This window comes from Chaetodon trifascialis, chromosome 22, assembly GCF_039877785.1.
Source record: "Chaetodon trifascialis isolate fChaTrf1 chromosome 22, fChaTrf1.hap1, whole genome shotgun sequence".
Lineage (NCBI taxonomy): Eukaryota > Metazoa > Chordata > Actinopteri > Chaetodontiformes > Chaetodontidae > Chaetodon > Chaetodon trifascialis.
In genome coordinates this window covers 6,611,890-6,628,595 of record NC_092077.1, presented here as the reverse complement: position 1 = coordinate 6,628,595, position 16,706 = coordinate 6,611,890, and the positions used below count along the sequence as shown (strand labels likewise).

At 43.0% G+C, this 16,706-nt stretch overlaps 1 protein-coding gene across 1 annotated transcript in view; it reads left to right on the top strand.

Moving 5' to 3' along the window:
• The window catches only part of ntf3 (neurotrophin 3), a 28,866-nt gene extending 12,380 nt beyond the window's left edge, over positions 1-16,486 (top strand). The window contains exon 2 of the mRNA XM_070992174.1: positions 15,376-16,486. Coding sequence (XP_070848275.1) covers positions 15,376-16,263 — 888 coding nt within the window. The 3' untranslated portion in view covers positions 16,264-16,486. The remainder of the gene's footprint in view (positions 1-15,375) is intronic.
• The last annotated feature ends 220 nt before the right edge of the window (positions 16,487-16,706 follow it).

Below are 16,706 nucleotides of genomic sequence, written 5' to 3'. Positions count from 1 at the left end.
TACAGTCTATTCCTGTGTCTGTGATTCTATTAGGCTTGACACCGGATTAGCTTCCCTGATCTCTGCGGCTGATTTGGGTTGGTTATTACAACCTATTACTGCTCCGTCTCTCTCACTCTCACACATAAACAGTGCTGACACTCCCATCCACCACATCTCTGGCAGAGTGCTCAGATCACACAGTTCTCATTTGTCGACCCCTCTCCGGTGTTTGGCCTTCGTTCACTCTCCTCCTGAGGCTCCACGTCAAGCCTGTGGAGACGTTGTGGATAAGCGCTGGTGTGATATGAAGTGAACTGTAACTCTAAAGTTTTTTTGTTTTTTAAAAAAAGAGGGCTGCTGGAAGAAAGAGCACAAACCCCTGCTGAGTGTGTGTTTGTGTGTAACCCAGTCAGAGAGGACCCTGTCAGATAGAGGGCATAATGAAAAACCACATCAAAGTAATAACACATTCTTTTCCTTCACCCTTTGAAAAGACCGCAGAAATCTAACACTGCGACCCTGTTGTGTCTGTCTGGCCTGTTGTGTAAGATGGAGATGGACGGAGGCTTTCGTCTTCTATCTTTCCCTCAAGGACTAAACAGGCGTGTGTCAACACTGCTGCGCTGGTTCATCTGATGGACAGGGACAAACATGTGCCACTGAGGGTTGGGAGTCTGCAAGTGCACTCTGCCACCCAAACACTTCAGCAGCTGGTTTCACTCAGCAGATCGTCTCCTGTGTTTGAAGTGTGAAGCCTCGGATAAACAGAAGCACGCTCCGGTGAGGCATGCTGTGGCCTCTCAGTGGTGCGTGGTAAGCTACGTCTGCATCTGCGCCGCGCTTTTTCAGACGCTAATGACTTGCATTATGGGAAATGTCGGATCTAGCTTTGAGAGCTTGAGGCATATCGCAGCCCCTGCTGCTTCGACTTATTATTTTAAAATATGTCTCGCACAAGTCCTCTGACTTAATGGAAGTACAATACTAAACTTTAAATGTAAAACATACATCTGTCAGCCTAAAACACGAATTAGGTTTGCAACAAAGGAGTGCAATACAGCTCTTCTTTGCACTAATTTCTTGGATGCCAGAGGGTTTCATAAGAGCTAAATTCCAAAGTCTTCTAAACAGAATTAAAGGTGCCCTGAGGAGTTTTTTTGATTACTTTCAGCGGTACTCAACAAAACACATTGTGTGTATCCTTGGGGCCCTACCAACGTGTCACATCCAATCCCTTCCTTGTAAAACATTCGCAAAGCCAATTCTCTTTTATATGAATATAATGTATGACATATTTTTGCCTTTTTTAGAAAAGAGAAGGAAGGAGGGGGAACGGCACACAGTAGGAGTCCAAGGTCAGGCTCTAGCCTCAACCACACTGTGGTTCATGGACAGCGTCTTAGCCCCTAAACCACAAGGTTGTCTCCAAATATCTTTTCAATGTAGTAACCTGCATTGTCTAAACCTATTTTCACATGCCTGCAGTCAACTTCTTTCCTGCCTTTGCCTGCCTGCCACATTGCTGCATTTCTTGGCAGATCAGTGGAATAGTGTGAAAGCATTTGTAGGAATGTATTTTGCATTGCGCATGTGCACCCACTCCAACAACAAACAACATGGGGGCCCACTGGTAAACCCATTGCTCCATAGAGCTATTAGAGTTCCACTTCCACAGGGTGCTTTTAAGGTACCTCTGTGGTGGACTTCAGATCTTTTCCTCCCTTCACTGAGCAGCAGGGATTGTGTGCAGTTTATTGATGTTAAAGTTCAAGTGTTAAAGTTCAAATGTCTCAGTTGCAAACAATTACCATTTGGAGCCAGCCACTGCTTTAACTGCTATTGTTATTTTCTGTGAGTTGTGAGGTGAAATCATACATTTTACTGGCAGTTCTAAAATAGTTCATTCATTTGAGCCCTGTCATGAAAGCATAATTTATAAGGGGGTCAACCCTGCAGGAAAAATCAACTTTGTTAGATAGTCTGTAGTGTTTACAGGAACAACCTGTGCTTGGCTGTCATGCTTATTGTTTTTAGCTGATGGATAGACTTGCTGATAGACTGCATCCAGCTATAAATTCCACTGTCCAACCAAAACCTCTGTTTGGCCCACCACAACAATCAGGAACTGAACTGTAATTTCATTATTATTCTGTCTAAAACAGCGAGTCACAGCAGTGAGTGATGCTTAGTTTCCCTTCCTCCGCACCATACACCAGCCTATCTGTACCAAGTCATGTTGGACAATAAAGGATCAAGCGGGGGTCACTTTCGAAAACATTGTTTTCAACATTTTCTCTCTTCCCTTTCTGCCATATGTAGTCAGACCTGCTGCAAGGTACACACCTTTTGCCTTTGCATGTCAGCTGAAGGAATGTATACCTGTAGGTATGCACATGCAGTGTACAGTACATGTACATTAACTGTGTGCACACACGGCAAACTCTCCAAAACACACGTGGCGTCTTTTATCGCACACACTTTGACATCACTCTTCCTCTCTTAAAAGCTGACATGAACACATACACCACACCAAAGACATTCACTTTTCCAACCACACTCAGGCACAAATTAGTTTTCTCAAGGGATAATCACAGTGAATGCAGATGACTCACCTGGCAGGAGACAGGGAAACATTCAGTGTTATGATTGGAATTCTGCCCTTCCCTTCACTTACCTTAACCCCCCGAGGGTGAAAAGAGAGCAAGGTGGGAGGCGGAGGAAGACAAGGAGGATAAGCCGCACCGTCTTAACAAACTAAATCTCATAGTGGGGGTCCGTGGATGCTCCTCTACCCCCAGGAAGTGGACAATTGGAAGGCTTATTAAAGGAATAGTTCAACATTCAAAACACACACACACACACACACACACACACACACACACACACACACACACACACACACACACACACACACACACACACACACACACACACACACACACAGTTGCTTCCAACACAGCACAAAGACAACTTCCTGCAAGAAAGCTGCCAAGAATGTCGAACTATTACTTTTAATGTGTTTTAGAAAAGAAGAACTTTGATGTTTAAGCAAGAGGATGTTGGGGCTAAAAGGAAGGACAGGGGAGAGAGAGAAGTAGGTAGAGGAGATAAGAGATTTCACTGCAGAAGGCGGGTGTGTATTCCAAAATGGTCAGTATTTCACACTGGCAAACTGTCATGATGGAAGAATTCCACACCGGTGTTCCCACTATGACCTTGCCACACCTTTTTTTAAAAAATCTATATTAAAGCACTTCCACGAGTTAAAACTGTATTTGCATGTGCTTTCTGAATATTGTTTTCCATTTAGCTCTCTAATGCAACAGCAGTGTGAACCAAGTGGTTAAACACATTCTCATTTTTTAAATTCCTTGATAGTCTGCGAATGGCACCACAACTTTCCCCTGCCCGGGATATTTCAAGAATTCTGTAACCAGTGGAAAACCTGTGAAACTTCTCTGGCTTTTAAAGGTTTTCCTCACAGAAATAGACCAGAGGGAGTTTGAGATGAAAAACTCCAGATAGACTTCGGCCTCCTATTGTTCTATCTCTCATCTGTACAAGTACACATGCTGAACATAAGCGCTGTTTGCATTTTCTGTGAGCGCTGCATAAAATTTAGTTGCACATATTTATCACGTCTTTCCATCAGTTTTGCTTTCTTGAGCTGCATAAAAACACTTTGGCCTTTTACCATTTTGCAGCTCAGGACCACACAAACCACTAGTTGTGAATAGTTGTGTAATTTAATGTAGCTATTTAGCATACCATTGATTGCAAGCATATCCATGCCTACACAACAGCCGAGACTAGCAGTGTCAATCATCTCATTTCTCTTTATGCTCTTCTTTGGGGGGTAAACAACCTTTGATATTTCTCCTCAGTTTTTCTGTCTTGATGAATTAGAATTTGCAGAACAAATACTTGGCTGGAAACTGAGCTGCAGGCTGGATCTCTCTATCTGTCATTTTCTCTCTCTCTCTCCCTGCCGTAACATCTGGAGTCAATTGGACAGTATTAGAGCTCAGACATTGCCGGGTGAAAATCCCTCTGGAGGATTTGCTGGTTTGGCACACTGCTCGCTAAGCCCTGTCACTAAGCCCCCTGACTGCATCATCACTGGGGTCTCCACCTTAACTGTAACGCACTCCATCCATCGCGACATTCTCAAATCGGTGCAGTTGTGGCTTTTTTGCTCAGAGCCACAAAGAGGAAAAGTTGTAACTAATGGGTCCGGGGTTGATTTTTTATTGTTGGTAATCTTGCCTGATTATGAGTGCAACCAGACGATTTTAACATAGGGTTTCACTTCTATCACCTGATACAAAAATATGAAAGACCAACGCTTAGTTTGTCCTTATTGTGCCAAAAGCCCAACTGAGTTTGGACTATGGCAGTTTACAGCGTTTCAGGGAAACTATTCAAACACTGTAGGTGGTCCAGACTGGGCAACACAGTGTGTGTTTCAGCCCAGTGTGTGTTTACCGAAGTCATATTCAGGGAACTGCAGGCATTGATGCTTGCCAGTGGGGTCAGAATCTATATTTAGAGAGGTGATATGGGGCTTTTTTAAATATCAACTGGCTATATTCAATTTATTTTTTGTAATAATTATTTAATTTGCATCAGCTGTATAATTTTTTTAACAGTTAATGTCATAATATTTATTTATTCTACAGTTATGTGACTTCTGTATTTTTGTCTTTCCTCTGTGTATGTGTTTTATTCTAGCAGCTGTCTTATTTTGAAATTCTGTTACTTTTGCAGTTGTTTTGATTCCATACATGTTACTCTGTTAAAGGGTGAAAGGCATGAGAAACTTTTAGGTTTTTGTTACTACATGAAAGGAAACTCAAAAAAAAATCAAACATTTTATCACCAGTGACTGTGGTTGTAGTACTTCTGTTATCCTCAGCTGCTCAAACACTTCAGCGGTTTGCTTGCTCAGTATATCCAGTATATCTACAAAGTGAAAGATGGCTGCTGATTCACTTGTGTGAGTTTTGTTAACTACAGATTGTATAATGTGAATAAGCTGAGGCAGCCAGCTGCAAAGTCTTTTTGTTAGGTTGATCAGAGATAAAATGAGTCGTTTTTAGACATGATTTCCAGTCTCAGTAAAGGGTCGTCCTCTGTCCATATAACTTGCACAGTTAAGCATTTATGTTTGTTACTTATCTTTGTTGCAAATTACTGACAATAAGCTGCCACAGGTGTAAGATGAAATATAGGACAACAAAAAGGGTCATGTACGATCTGCAGAATTTGCCTCAAGACAGCATGCATGAGAATGAAACACACACAGGAAATTTTCTAGCAGTTACCGCAGGAGCTGGCAGAGACACTGTGAAACACATATAGCTGTGTGTCAATTACAGCACAGTGGGAACCTGTTTGACTAATCAGATTGCTTTGCAGAAAGCGTCTGTTGTGTAACTGAGCTAGTGGAACACTCACCGCCAACAGCATCCACCTGGAAACAGGCAGTAAAAACAAGCCTGTGAGAAATGTTGTCTTAAAGTATGACAAGCAAAACGCAACTTAACACTTAAGTTGTTTTCACTGCTGCGTTTTGGGAGATCTGCACCATCAACTGCAGCATATGAGCTAACGGCCCACTGCTCCTCGCCTTTCCTCGCACTGTGAGGTTGGGATGACTCAACTGGCCGAGATGTTCTGGGGAGGCACGCCTGTACTGCTCTCCTCCTGCTCCACATGCAACGGTGAATCTCTAATTAGTTTAGAGCAGGTGTTCTTACATTTTTAGCCTGGCAGCCAAAGCAGAAGTTTAATCGTTTGCCCTTACACTCAGGGTCAGCGCAACTTAGACCCTATATGTTCCTGTCGAGTCCAGACAGAGCTCATGAGTTGAATGACCCATTTGATGTGCCAGGTAAAGCTGCACATGGAAGGTAAGGTGCAAATTATAAATACATCTGTGCTCATATTTTACATTTACAAGTGTTATTTGCTAGATGCTTGCTCAAACGCTGACGTTTTGCAGGTTTGAATGCTTGGATGTCACAAGTTAATGTCTCCAAAGTTACGAGTTTTTCCTTTCCTTTCCCTCTGTTGCCTTTGGCAGCAGTTGGCTTGCCTTATTAAGCATTACAGCCAGTAGATTACCAGACTAGCGTCCCAGTTACAGTCAGTTCAGAGGTTAGACAGTGATTTGCTGGTCACCGTCGTTTTTATCCCAACTCCTTAAAATAGCTTAATCTTCTCCCGCTTTTATTTCATCCTTCGCCTTGCTGCCATATTCAGCTCCTTCTCCCTCTCCTGATGGTCCTCTCCTGGCAAATATCAGTATTTAGGTGCCTCACTACCACAAGCTTTACTTCCTCCCCATTCTCTGAATCCTTCAAATGTCTATTTGCCTCAAAGTGAGGAGGTTGTGGTTTCATGTTTGCTTGAATTAACCTGCAGTCGGCAGTGTCCACTATGTCCTTCACAATCCACCATGCACACAAAAAACCCCACTGATGTGCACATGCACACAGCCAAATACAGGAACACACGAAATGATACGCATCAAGAAAGCAGGGTTGTTTTTGAGGCTCAGAGTGATGACGCACATGCACATGCTCATAGACACATTTTTCATGTTTTTTTACATGTTAGGTGTACATTCCTGGAGTTGGGCCACATCACTCAAAAGTTCAGATGCACACACAAACAGAACAAACCCCGACATGATCGGACTTTCGTTGCCTCAGGCTCCGCTGACATTTGCATAGAAGAACAACAAAAAAGCACATGCGTGCGCACGCACGCACACACACACACACACACACACACACACACACACACACACACACACACACACACACACACACACACACACACACACACACACACACACACACACACACACACACACACACACACACACACACACACACACACAGGCCTGCTCTCTGTTGCTGCATGTACTGATGTGTCAGTGGAGGAGATTGTTTTAGTGACTTTTTCTTTTGTGGTGAACTGTTTCATTGACATCAAAAGGCGACGTGGAATATAAACACATAGTAAAGCCATGCTGCCTGCGCTGCTACGGAGCAAGGCAGGGTGAAAAGCAAATATGGGGCAATGTGTGATAACTTAATATGTTTAAATCAAAGGATGTGGAAAAAATGCCGAGACACTTTCAGAGAGTCTCTCCTGGAATCCATTCATAGCAATGCACACAAAAAGTGACAGAAATAGTTGTTTTAAAATTGGACGCAGCCCCCCCAATTCCAGCTTCAGCAGTTTGACCGTCCTTGCTCACTGAAGTGATCAGCAGTTTCCACCTGCACTGATGTCCTTTTCCCTTCATGCACACTCTCCAAAATAATGTGCCCCCTACTTGTATTGTGCAAACCTCTGATCATTATGATTTACATCTGTTTGCATTAAAAGTGGATCAAAGTTGCCAATTTCAATTCAATTAAATTCAATTCAATATTCCTTTATTAGTGCCCCGAGGGGAAATTCCAATTTACAGCAGCATCAATAAAGCAGATAGATAGAGTAGTATAACAAGTGCATGCAAATTTAAAACAACAAGTATATACAAAAGAGTGGGATAAAAAAATTAAATGTAATGTAAATATAATGTAAATTTAAATGTAAATAGTATTTGCAGACTGTTATGTACAGGTTGTATTGCACAGATTATTGCACAGATTATTGCCCTGATTACTTGGAGCAGTTTTTGTTGTGTAGTCTGACGGCTGCAGGAAGGAATGACCTGCGATACCGCTCCTTCACACATGCATCATGGTGTCCGGCCATGCATGTGCACACGAAAGACACAAAACCTCATGTTGTCCGTCTCATCACAGTCAGTTGCAGCCGTCCAGTACGTCACTGCTGCTCCTGCTAAGACGCCTCCACGCTGAGGCTGATTATCTGCATCAATCCCTCAGGAGTTAAAAGCTGAGAGGGCATGAGCCTGCAGCTCGTACCTGTGGCTCCCACAGACTGCACATTCACGGATCTCTGGCAAATGTAACCTCAGGGCAGCTCTTCCATCTTATATACATACTGTCACATTTGTGCCTACTTGCACCGTATGTTATGTGCGTTTCTATGCACAGCAGCTCGAAGCGTTAGCGCCAGCATGTGCCAGATTAACCGCTTCAGTGAGCGTGGAGAGCAGGTGAGACGAGGATCTTGGCAATTTACCCAGTTTTATTTCCAAGGGAATGATTAGCAGAGGTGTTTTGGACATGGAGAAGGAAATGGATGTACACAGTGATGAAGGGAGAACTTAGAAACTTATAAACGTGTGCACACACGCTCAGTATTTGGGGTCATTTAATGATTTGTATTAATAAATGAGACTGTGCTTTCAGTGCTGGACAATCTTTGATTTGGAACGTGAAGAAAGATGCCTCGGTATTTTGGAAAAAAAACTTCAGGTTGACTGAATTCTATTGGTTTTTTTTTTGGAGTTTCTGAATTACATAACACTCTTCCTGTGTGCAAGTAGGACAAGTGGATGGAGAAAGGAGAGAAGTGAGGATGAATATGAGCAGTGTGAGATCATGAGCGGATGAGGAAGAGATAATGTTAGAGGGAGGGGAGGCGGGCTGGACACTGAACTAATGGGTCTTGAGCCTCCTAAGCTGAAGATATGAAGGGAGCAAATGGAATGAGACAAATATTAATAACTTGTCCGCAAACATTAGTTCTTTGAAAAATAAACCCTTTTTACTTTTGAGCAAGAAGGCTTTGTGCTCCTTATGCTTTCTGTAATCCTTTTCCATTTGACCTGAAAAGCTTCTGATGCGTCTGTTAAATATAACGCAGGTCTTGTGATGGTGGGTTGGATGAGGTTTTGGTGTTTCTTTGTGTGTGTAGCAGGTCATTGCATTCCTCTCTAGCCAGCTGGATTTGAGGTATTGAATAATGGCCTTTGTGAGGGAAAAAACTGAACAATAAATTTTAAAATCAAGGTTATACAGAAATTTCAAGTAGAAAGAGAAGTGTGTATTGTTTGGAGAAAAAAGGTTGATGGGAAACTATGAACTGAGCAGACAGGACAGCTTTAATTCAGTATCAGCACAAAGCTTCAGTCTCAAGTAAGACCCTTGGCTGCAGGGGCTCAGGTAGGGGTGCATCCTCTTCTGTCCAAACCAGGTTTCTAGAAAATTCTCATTCTAAAACGCACAGTTAAGTCAGATCTTGGTAAGTGCGTTGCATCCTACTGCTATTTCTACTTGGTGGAATGGGCCAGAGCAAGTCTTTCCTTTATTTCCGACTGCTTTTTCTGTGCGCCTAGATCAGCCATAGAGCACAGATCTGCAGCCTTTGAGGTGTAGGTACTCCGTATAGTACAGTATAGTTAATAATACTAGCTTACAATGTCAATCTTTGGATTGTTAAGTAGTCAAGTACAGTTATGTGACTTTCACTAATGTTACATGACAGTTTGTGTTGATTTCCCTACTGATGAACCACTCCCTGTCATCCTCATTACGTCTTCTTCTTGTCTTTCATCCTTCCCTTCACATCTTCCTTCACTCCCTCCTTTGTCCCAGTGACCAACCCGACTCCTTCCCTGTCCCTCACCGCTGCCTGAGGGCAGAGATTAGCCGAGCGACTCTGGCATTTGAATGAAGGAAACTGGTCCTTTTTTTTGCGTAATCTTATGTTGGAGCTGACACTTAAATACCTGCCCTGACCTGTCCTCAAATGTTTGTCTTGCGTGTCAGTGACAGTAAACCAAGGTGGATAAAACACTTCACCCTTAGTCATTTGGTGACTCTTTGTGACAAATGTTTTTTTTGTCTATCATGTTTTTTCCTTTCTGTTTTGTGTGTCAAGCTCACTTATATTGAACTTCCATGGTGCAACTTGAGTTTGGTTATGCTGAATTTACCAGTGCATGATTGAAATATGTTGGAAGTGCTGTCATATGCAGGTTTTAGGGAGGACAGTGATGCAAAGAGAATCAGAACTGAATTAAAACATGTGCATGCATGATTTACACACGATTACAGTTAGATACAAGAGCTGAATTTCTTAAAGTTGAAGCAAATCTGGTCTTTGATGCACGGGATATGGCTGACTCAAAAACGGCTTACATGAGATGTTTCCAAACACAGACACAGTCGTGTCTCTGTGAGGCAGTAGGTGCGTTGAGCTAAATGCTAACATCTTCACCAATACCTTCAATGACAGTGGTTACCCTGTTCGCCATCATAGTTTAGAGTTCACAGTGTTAGCATGCTAACATTTGCTAATGAGCACTAAACACAAGGTGCAGCTGAGGGTGATGGAAATCTTATTGGTTTTGCAGGTATTTGCTCATAAACCAAAGTATCTGTGTGAATATTTGAATGACATTTCATGGCAATTCATCTGGTTGTTGACTGAGTGAGTGGCCTTGTGATCTCCAGAGCTATGCTGCTGATACGGCTAACAATTACTGAGCTTAGAACATCAATCAGGTGCAGAGTATCAGCTCTCAGATGTTTTTTTGCCTCGTGCGCTGGTGTTTTAAAAGTTTGTCTCGGGATGATTTAAATACTGAGCACTGACATTTGAGCAATCAAGACCAGTCCAGCTGTGCCACCTTTGTTATAACAAACTGATTTTAGTGTCACCATTAAGCATTTTTGATCCAGTAGTGAACACATCTAGTAGAGGAAAACTTCCTAACATGTCTTGATTAATAATAATTTGCGTGACTTGGTATCAGCACCCAAACCAAGGTCGTTTTTTTTTTTTTTTTTCTCTGTGTGTGTCAGACTTTGTGATTTTAAAGGAAAGATTAATCTTGTTTTTCATTTAGTGTTTAGGCAGATTTTTGGCAGGAGAAGTGGCAGCTGGCACCAGAAAATGCCAGAAAATAATTGGCCAATATTCATGATAATTTAATGGGAGTCACATGGGGTGATGTGGTGGTGCAGAAGTCCCAAAATCCTGCATTCCAGTTTCACCCAGTTCTGTGCCTATTTTCAGGCCACAGCAACATCTGAATGTCACATGAAAAATATATTTTCCTTGAGCAATTATCTATTAAAGTGTGAAGCACAACACTTAGAGGCACATGGTGAATTTCTTGTAAACATGCTTACTGCTGAATCGAATCTCTTCTTGTCTGAGTGAAAAAGTTAATTTAAGGAAAACTGCCCGCTCACAAAAGAGATGCTGATGGTGACCTCACCCTAAAAACATCAGGCTGATAATGAGCACCGGCTACGAATTTCCCGTTCTGAACAAAACCTCACAATCTCTGATGACCTGTAGATGAATGCGAGGAATCCTCTGACAGCTCCCTGAGGCTTCAGATGTTTCTTCTTGCCCAGACCTGCTCCGTTAGTAATTTATAGTATGTACACAGTGCATTTACTCCTTGAGCTAACCAACACCCTCTGAATCAGATCCAATGGCAGAAAAGTTTTGCCCATTGCTGCAAATAAAGGATTGCATGGTCCTCTTTCGGTAGACTGTTTTGGCTAGTGGGACATTTTAAATCCACCCAGAAATCTTGAACTTATTCAGACCTCAAGCTAAAGGCAATGCTGTTTTTCGTAATATGCACTAACAGTCAAGTTGGGGGGAGGTGGGCGGGAGTGAGCTCCGTCTCAGCTACTGTCGAGAAAATTCAAACAGAACATAGCACAGTGTGTCTCTAATACATTCACCTGGATGCCTTTGAAACAGGTGGACCGATAATATCCTGACAATCTGTGCCTGCACACCAATATATTTTATTGCATTTAGCTTTCCGCAGCATTAACATCTGTCAGCCTTGTTCTTTTTTCCCTTCATCTCTCTCCCATGCACACTTTGACTTTCAGTGACTGCATTTACTTCCTGACCCTGAACCTCAGTGTAACCAGCACCTAATTTCAAGCCTAGCCCTAAACTCCAGTCCTTGTCCCAAAATAACTTCTCGTAGAGGTGAGGACGGGCAAAGTGTCCTCAGTGGGGAGGTGTTTCCTCATTTTCCCGTCCTTGTGCAGACGTTTGTTGGGACGATGGGCAAAGAAACACAGAACAGCATACAGTGCGTACACACACACACACACACACACACACACACACACACACACACACACACACACACACACACACACACACACACACACACACACACACACACACACACTCTGTCTCATTATCACACTGCCCACTGAGAGAGCTATCATCACCCACTGTGCTTCATGAGCCAGAATGTCACCATCAGAAATTAGTGAAAGGCTTTTCTGGTAGTGATTATGGTATATGCAGTGTTCATGTGCCAGGTGTTTGATTTATACATTTGGATTTAATCATCAAAGCAGAGGCAAAGATGTCGAGTTCAGACTGAAAGGTTGCTAATTGTCAAAGTGTGATGGTTTTGATTTTCCATACACAGCCCTGCTCCATTTAAGACCAGGATCAACATAGTCCCTGTCACCACAGCTGGGGGTGAGCTTCAATAGGAGCTCATCACATCTGCTTCTTTTTAGGGAAGATTATTTCAGGCTGAGGAGCAAATAGTAATAAACCCTACAGTACCCAGATGTGCTTATAAGGGCAGATGCAGTATTTTTTTAGTTCAGTTCGTATTTCATAAACTACTGAAATTCCTGTCTGTTTTGCACACTTTAGAGCTAACTGGCAAAGCTTTTTTGCAGGTGTCTTTATATGGACCTGACGGTTTTTGTTGAGTCCATGTTACAGCTAAAATAAATCAGTTTTAAGGGCACCTCTTAACATCAAAGTCTGTTTACAGGTTTTGGAAGTACTACTGCATATGTTAAAGAAGTATCAATGGTCAGGTGGCATTGTGAGTCATGTAGACAGCAGGTTTTAACAAGGAAGAAGAATGTGTGGAATAAAAAGAACATCTCTCTGGCTCCGTTGCATTGATCTTGATCCAATTTAAACTGCCCGTCCAACAGTGTAAATTTCTCTGATATGTAGCTGTATGAGTGTAGCTGTATGAGTGTACATACTGTAAGTAAGATTTCCAGAAAACTGATCACAGTAAGTTTGTGTGGGTGTGTGTGTCTGTGGGCAGATGTCTTTTCTGAGCCATTGATTGCAAGGTGACATTGCTGCTGAACAGATGCCCCTCCCTCCCTCCATTCAACAGCTGTATCATTCAGCCATAACATCGCTGATGGGAACAAGTCACCTCTTTTTGTTTGCAGCTGCCTGTTTGTCCATCATCTCTCACCTTTTTCTCTCCTCCTCTCTTAAAGACATGAGAACCTTTGCTCGTCACATGAAGGTTTAGTCAATGTGTTCGTGGGCAAAAACTGCAGATTGCCACCTGCTTATCAGTGGGAATACTATGATTACACAGGGTCAAACATCAGAAAAGTATGCTGATTTTTCGACAGATTGTATTCATTTTTCTTAGAGGAAATACTGGTGTTTATTAGCCAGGGGGCCTGGCAACGTCAAGCTAGGATTGGCAGCTGCTTTAGCAAAAAAGAGAGAGTTTGTCGAGAGAGAAAATAGAGCTAAAGGGAAAGTGAATATTAAACTGATATTTGTAAGGTGGCCAGAAGCACAGCTCCAAATGAATGCTACTATTCCTCGGTGTCTGCTGGATGTGTGAATAAGCTAAAGATGCTAACAAGTTTGCCATATCATCTTAAAAAGCCGCTCATGTGTCAGTGTTTGTTTCTCCTGCACCCAAGTTGTTGAAATATCAGCCATTGCAGATTTAAAAGGTGGAAGAAATCTCCAGACTTACCGTGAAAAGGTGGACAAAAAGGAAATAAATGAAAAACACTCCCTTCCTTACAAGTTTCACTTTGTGAAATTGTTCAGTGGCAAAACTGGTTGCAGTGGGTGGCTGCTAATATGTGGAACTTTGTGAATAAGGCTTGCACCAGCAGCCCCAGTTCTGACTGGGAATAAGCATGTGGCGTTGAAACATCTGCTTTTGCATCAACACATACAAACATTAGAAAAATACTTGATGTGACACTATATGAATGTTCTACTCATCACCACAGGCTTTTTAAACTCCTGTGGAGGAGAAAACAGACTCAAACACCCAAACAAATGAAAAAAACCTGGAACTCATTTCGGTTTGAGCAGAGGATTTGGTGTGCCCAAATAAAATGTAACTTAAATGTCACATTTGAAGGCACCAAAGCCCATAAAGTGTTTAGTTTTTGATATTTCACAGACCATACAACTGGCTTCAAAGCCGGTTGTGTCTTATAGATCAGCTCTGTCTACTTTAAGGCCTTACCTGTGATTACACATGAAGTCAATCTATTTAACATTTCAGTGTCTCTTGAACTGGTTACGCAGTATAGAGACTGTTCAATATGAAGCAGGGACTTACCTCTCAGAGTCATCCTGCTGGTGCATGAAATCGAACTGGCAACTTTCCCATCACAAAACTGACTCTCCACCTGTAAACGACATTTTAATTTACAGTCAGCGTGACATTACTTTTCAAATTCACTCGGTCATCTTTTCGCCGAAGTATCTGATGCTGTTAAAGAGACAGAGACACGCTATGGCGACACGACAAAGTGTGTGTTTGTTAGGTGTGAGAGCCAGGATTCACTCTGTGCAGTAAAACTGTTCATGCCAAGCATTTCCATGTATTACTCTGGACAGAATTATGAGTTATTAATGTACATGCAGCAGTACGTTCCCATAACTGTGTGTTCATATCGAAATACACACACACACACACACACACACACACACACACACACACACACACACACACACACACACACACACACACACACACACACACACACACACAGCTTTGATTCCATCACTATTGGTGACATAGACTTGAATTCATTTCCTGGAGATTTACTCGAATCATAACCACAACCACTACTTGCCAAACCCTAACCTTAAACGCAGTCTTCATCCACACACACACACACGCACGCGTGCACACACACAGCTGCTATTTACACTGTGGTAACCAAGTTCAAGCTAAAAGTTCCCACAAAGCCTCAGAGACTATCGCAGCTTTAACCCTGAGAGAAAACTGAACAATCCCCTCAGGCAAGCTCAGGCAAGTTTGTTTGCAAAATAATGACAATGAGATAATGACGGGAAGCATAACCCACACTGAATCTACAATCTGTGCCAAGGATTTTAAAGTACCTCAATATCCTCCATGAGCTGTGTGTCACAGCCGCTGCTGCAGCTTCAACTGTTGATCATGTTGGTAAGCGGCCAAATCACCAGCCAAACTACAAGAATTCATTTCCTGCTGTCTTGAGAACACCGTACCGGCAAGCACCTCTAACCTCACACAGCATCTCCCATGGTACACCTCACAGTCTGAAAACCTCTGCTACATGGAGACTGATGTTCATGTTAATTGTTCACCAAGAAGGAAAAGTTCTAAATTCAGGAAGAAAATCAGAAGTATGTGCATATATATTAAGAGTTTCTCTCCTTCTGTCTTTGCAGATCTTACAGGTGAATCTAGTGATGTCCATCCTGCTGTATGTGATGGTCCTCGTGTACCTCTATGGTATCCAGGCAACCAACATGGACAGCAGTCGCCAGGGACAGCAGCAGCAACAGCAGCAGCCGAGTCCCGACCCCTTAAACTCACTAATCATCCAGTTGCTTCAGGCTGACCTGACGAGGGGGAAGATCAGGGGGAACCAAAGCCAACAGGGGAAAAGCCGGGACATGGAGCCCCGGGACACGCTGCCTCCTCTCCTCAGTGCAAACTTTCCTTTGGAGGAGCAAGGTGATGCGGAGCAGTGGGGGATGGGGGGTCGCAGCGGAGTGAGCAGTGACGATGTGGTCGACCAGCAGGTGATGCTGTTGAACACGGACCTTCTCAGGCAGCACAAGCGGTACAATTCACCTCGGGTGCTGCTGAGCGACCGGCCGCCACTGCAGCCGCCACCGCTGTACCTCGCTGACGATTTCATGAGCGGCGGACTGGACGGAGGGCCAGCAGCAAACAAGACAAGAAAGAAACGTTACGCTGAGCACAGGAGCTATCGTGGGGAATACTCTGTGTGCGACAGCGAGAGCCAGTGGGTGACAGATAAAACCCAAGCAGTGGACACTAGGGGGGACCCTGTCACTGTTCTGGCCAAAATTAAAACCAGTGCCACGCAGGACATCAAACAGTACTTTTATGAGACCCGCTGCCGGACCCCCAGGCCCTTTAAAGGTGGCTGCAGGGGCATTGATGACAAGAACTGGAATTCGCAGTGCAAGACGACTCAGACGTACGTTCGAGCGCTGACGCAGGTTCGCAATTCAGTGGGCTGGAGGTGGATACGCATAGACACTTCCTGTGTCTGTGCATTGTCAAGGAAACGTCACAGGACGTAAACAAAACAATACAAACCCTGCAGGGGACTACCTGCTTGGAATTCTACTTCCTGTATAGGATTTTATTTCCTGTTCACAGTGCTCCCCGCCACAGGATTATGTGTCATGGTGGTGAAGAGCCACATTCTGCTATAAAACGATACTTCTACCGAAGAAATCTTGGGTCCATTTAAATGATATTTCACATTAATGTGCTGCAAGTCCACATGCCAGTGCAGCGCCGCTGTTACAGAAGAACTCGTTTGAGAGGGGATAGGGAGGGAGGGGGTGAGTGTGTGAGGGGGAACTGTACATATAAATTATTTAAATTATATGAAATGCATGTAGTTTATACATGTTTATCTATCTATATATGACGTATGAATATATTTGTGTTATTTATTGAAGTCTTCTTCAAACGGAAAAAATGTCTATAAAAAGGAATGAAACAAGCTATGAACTCA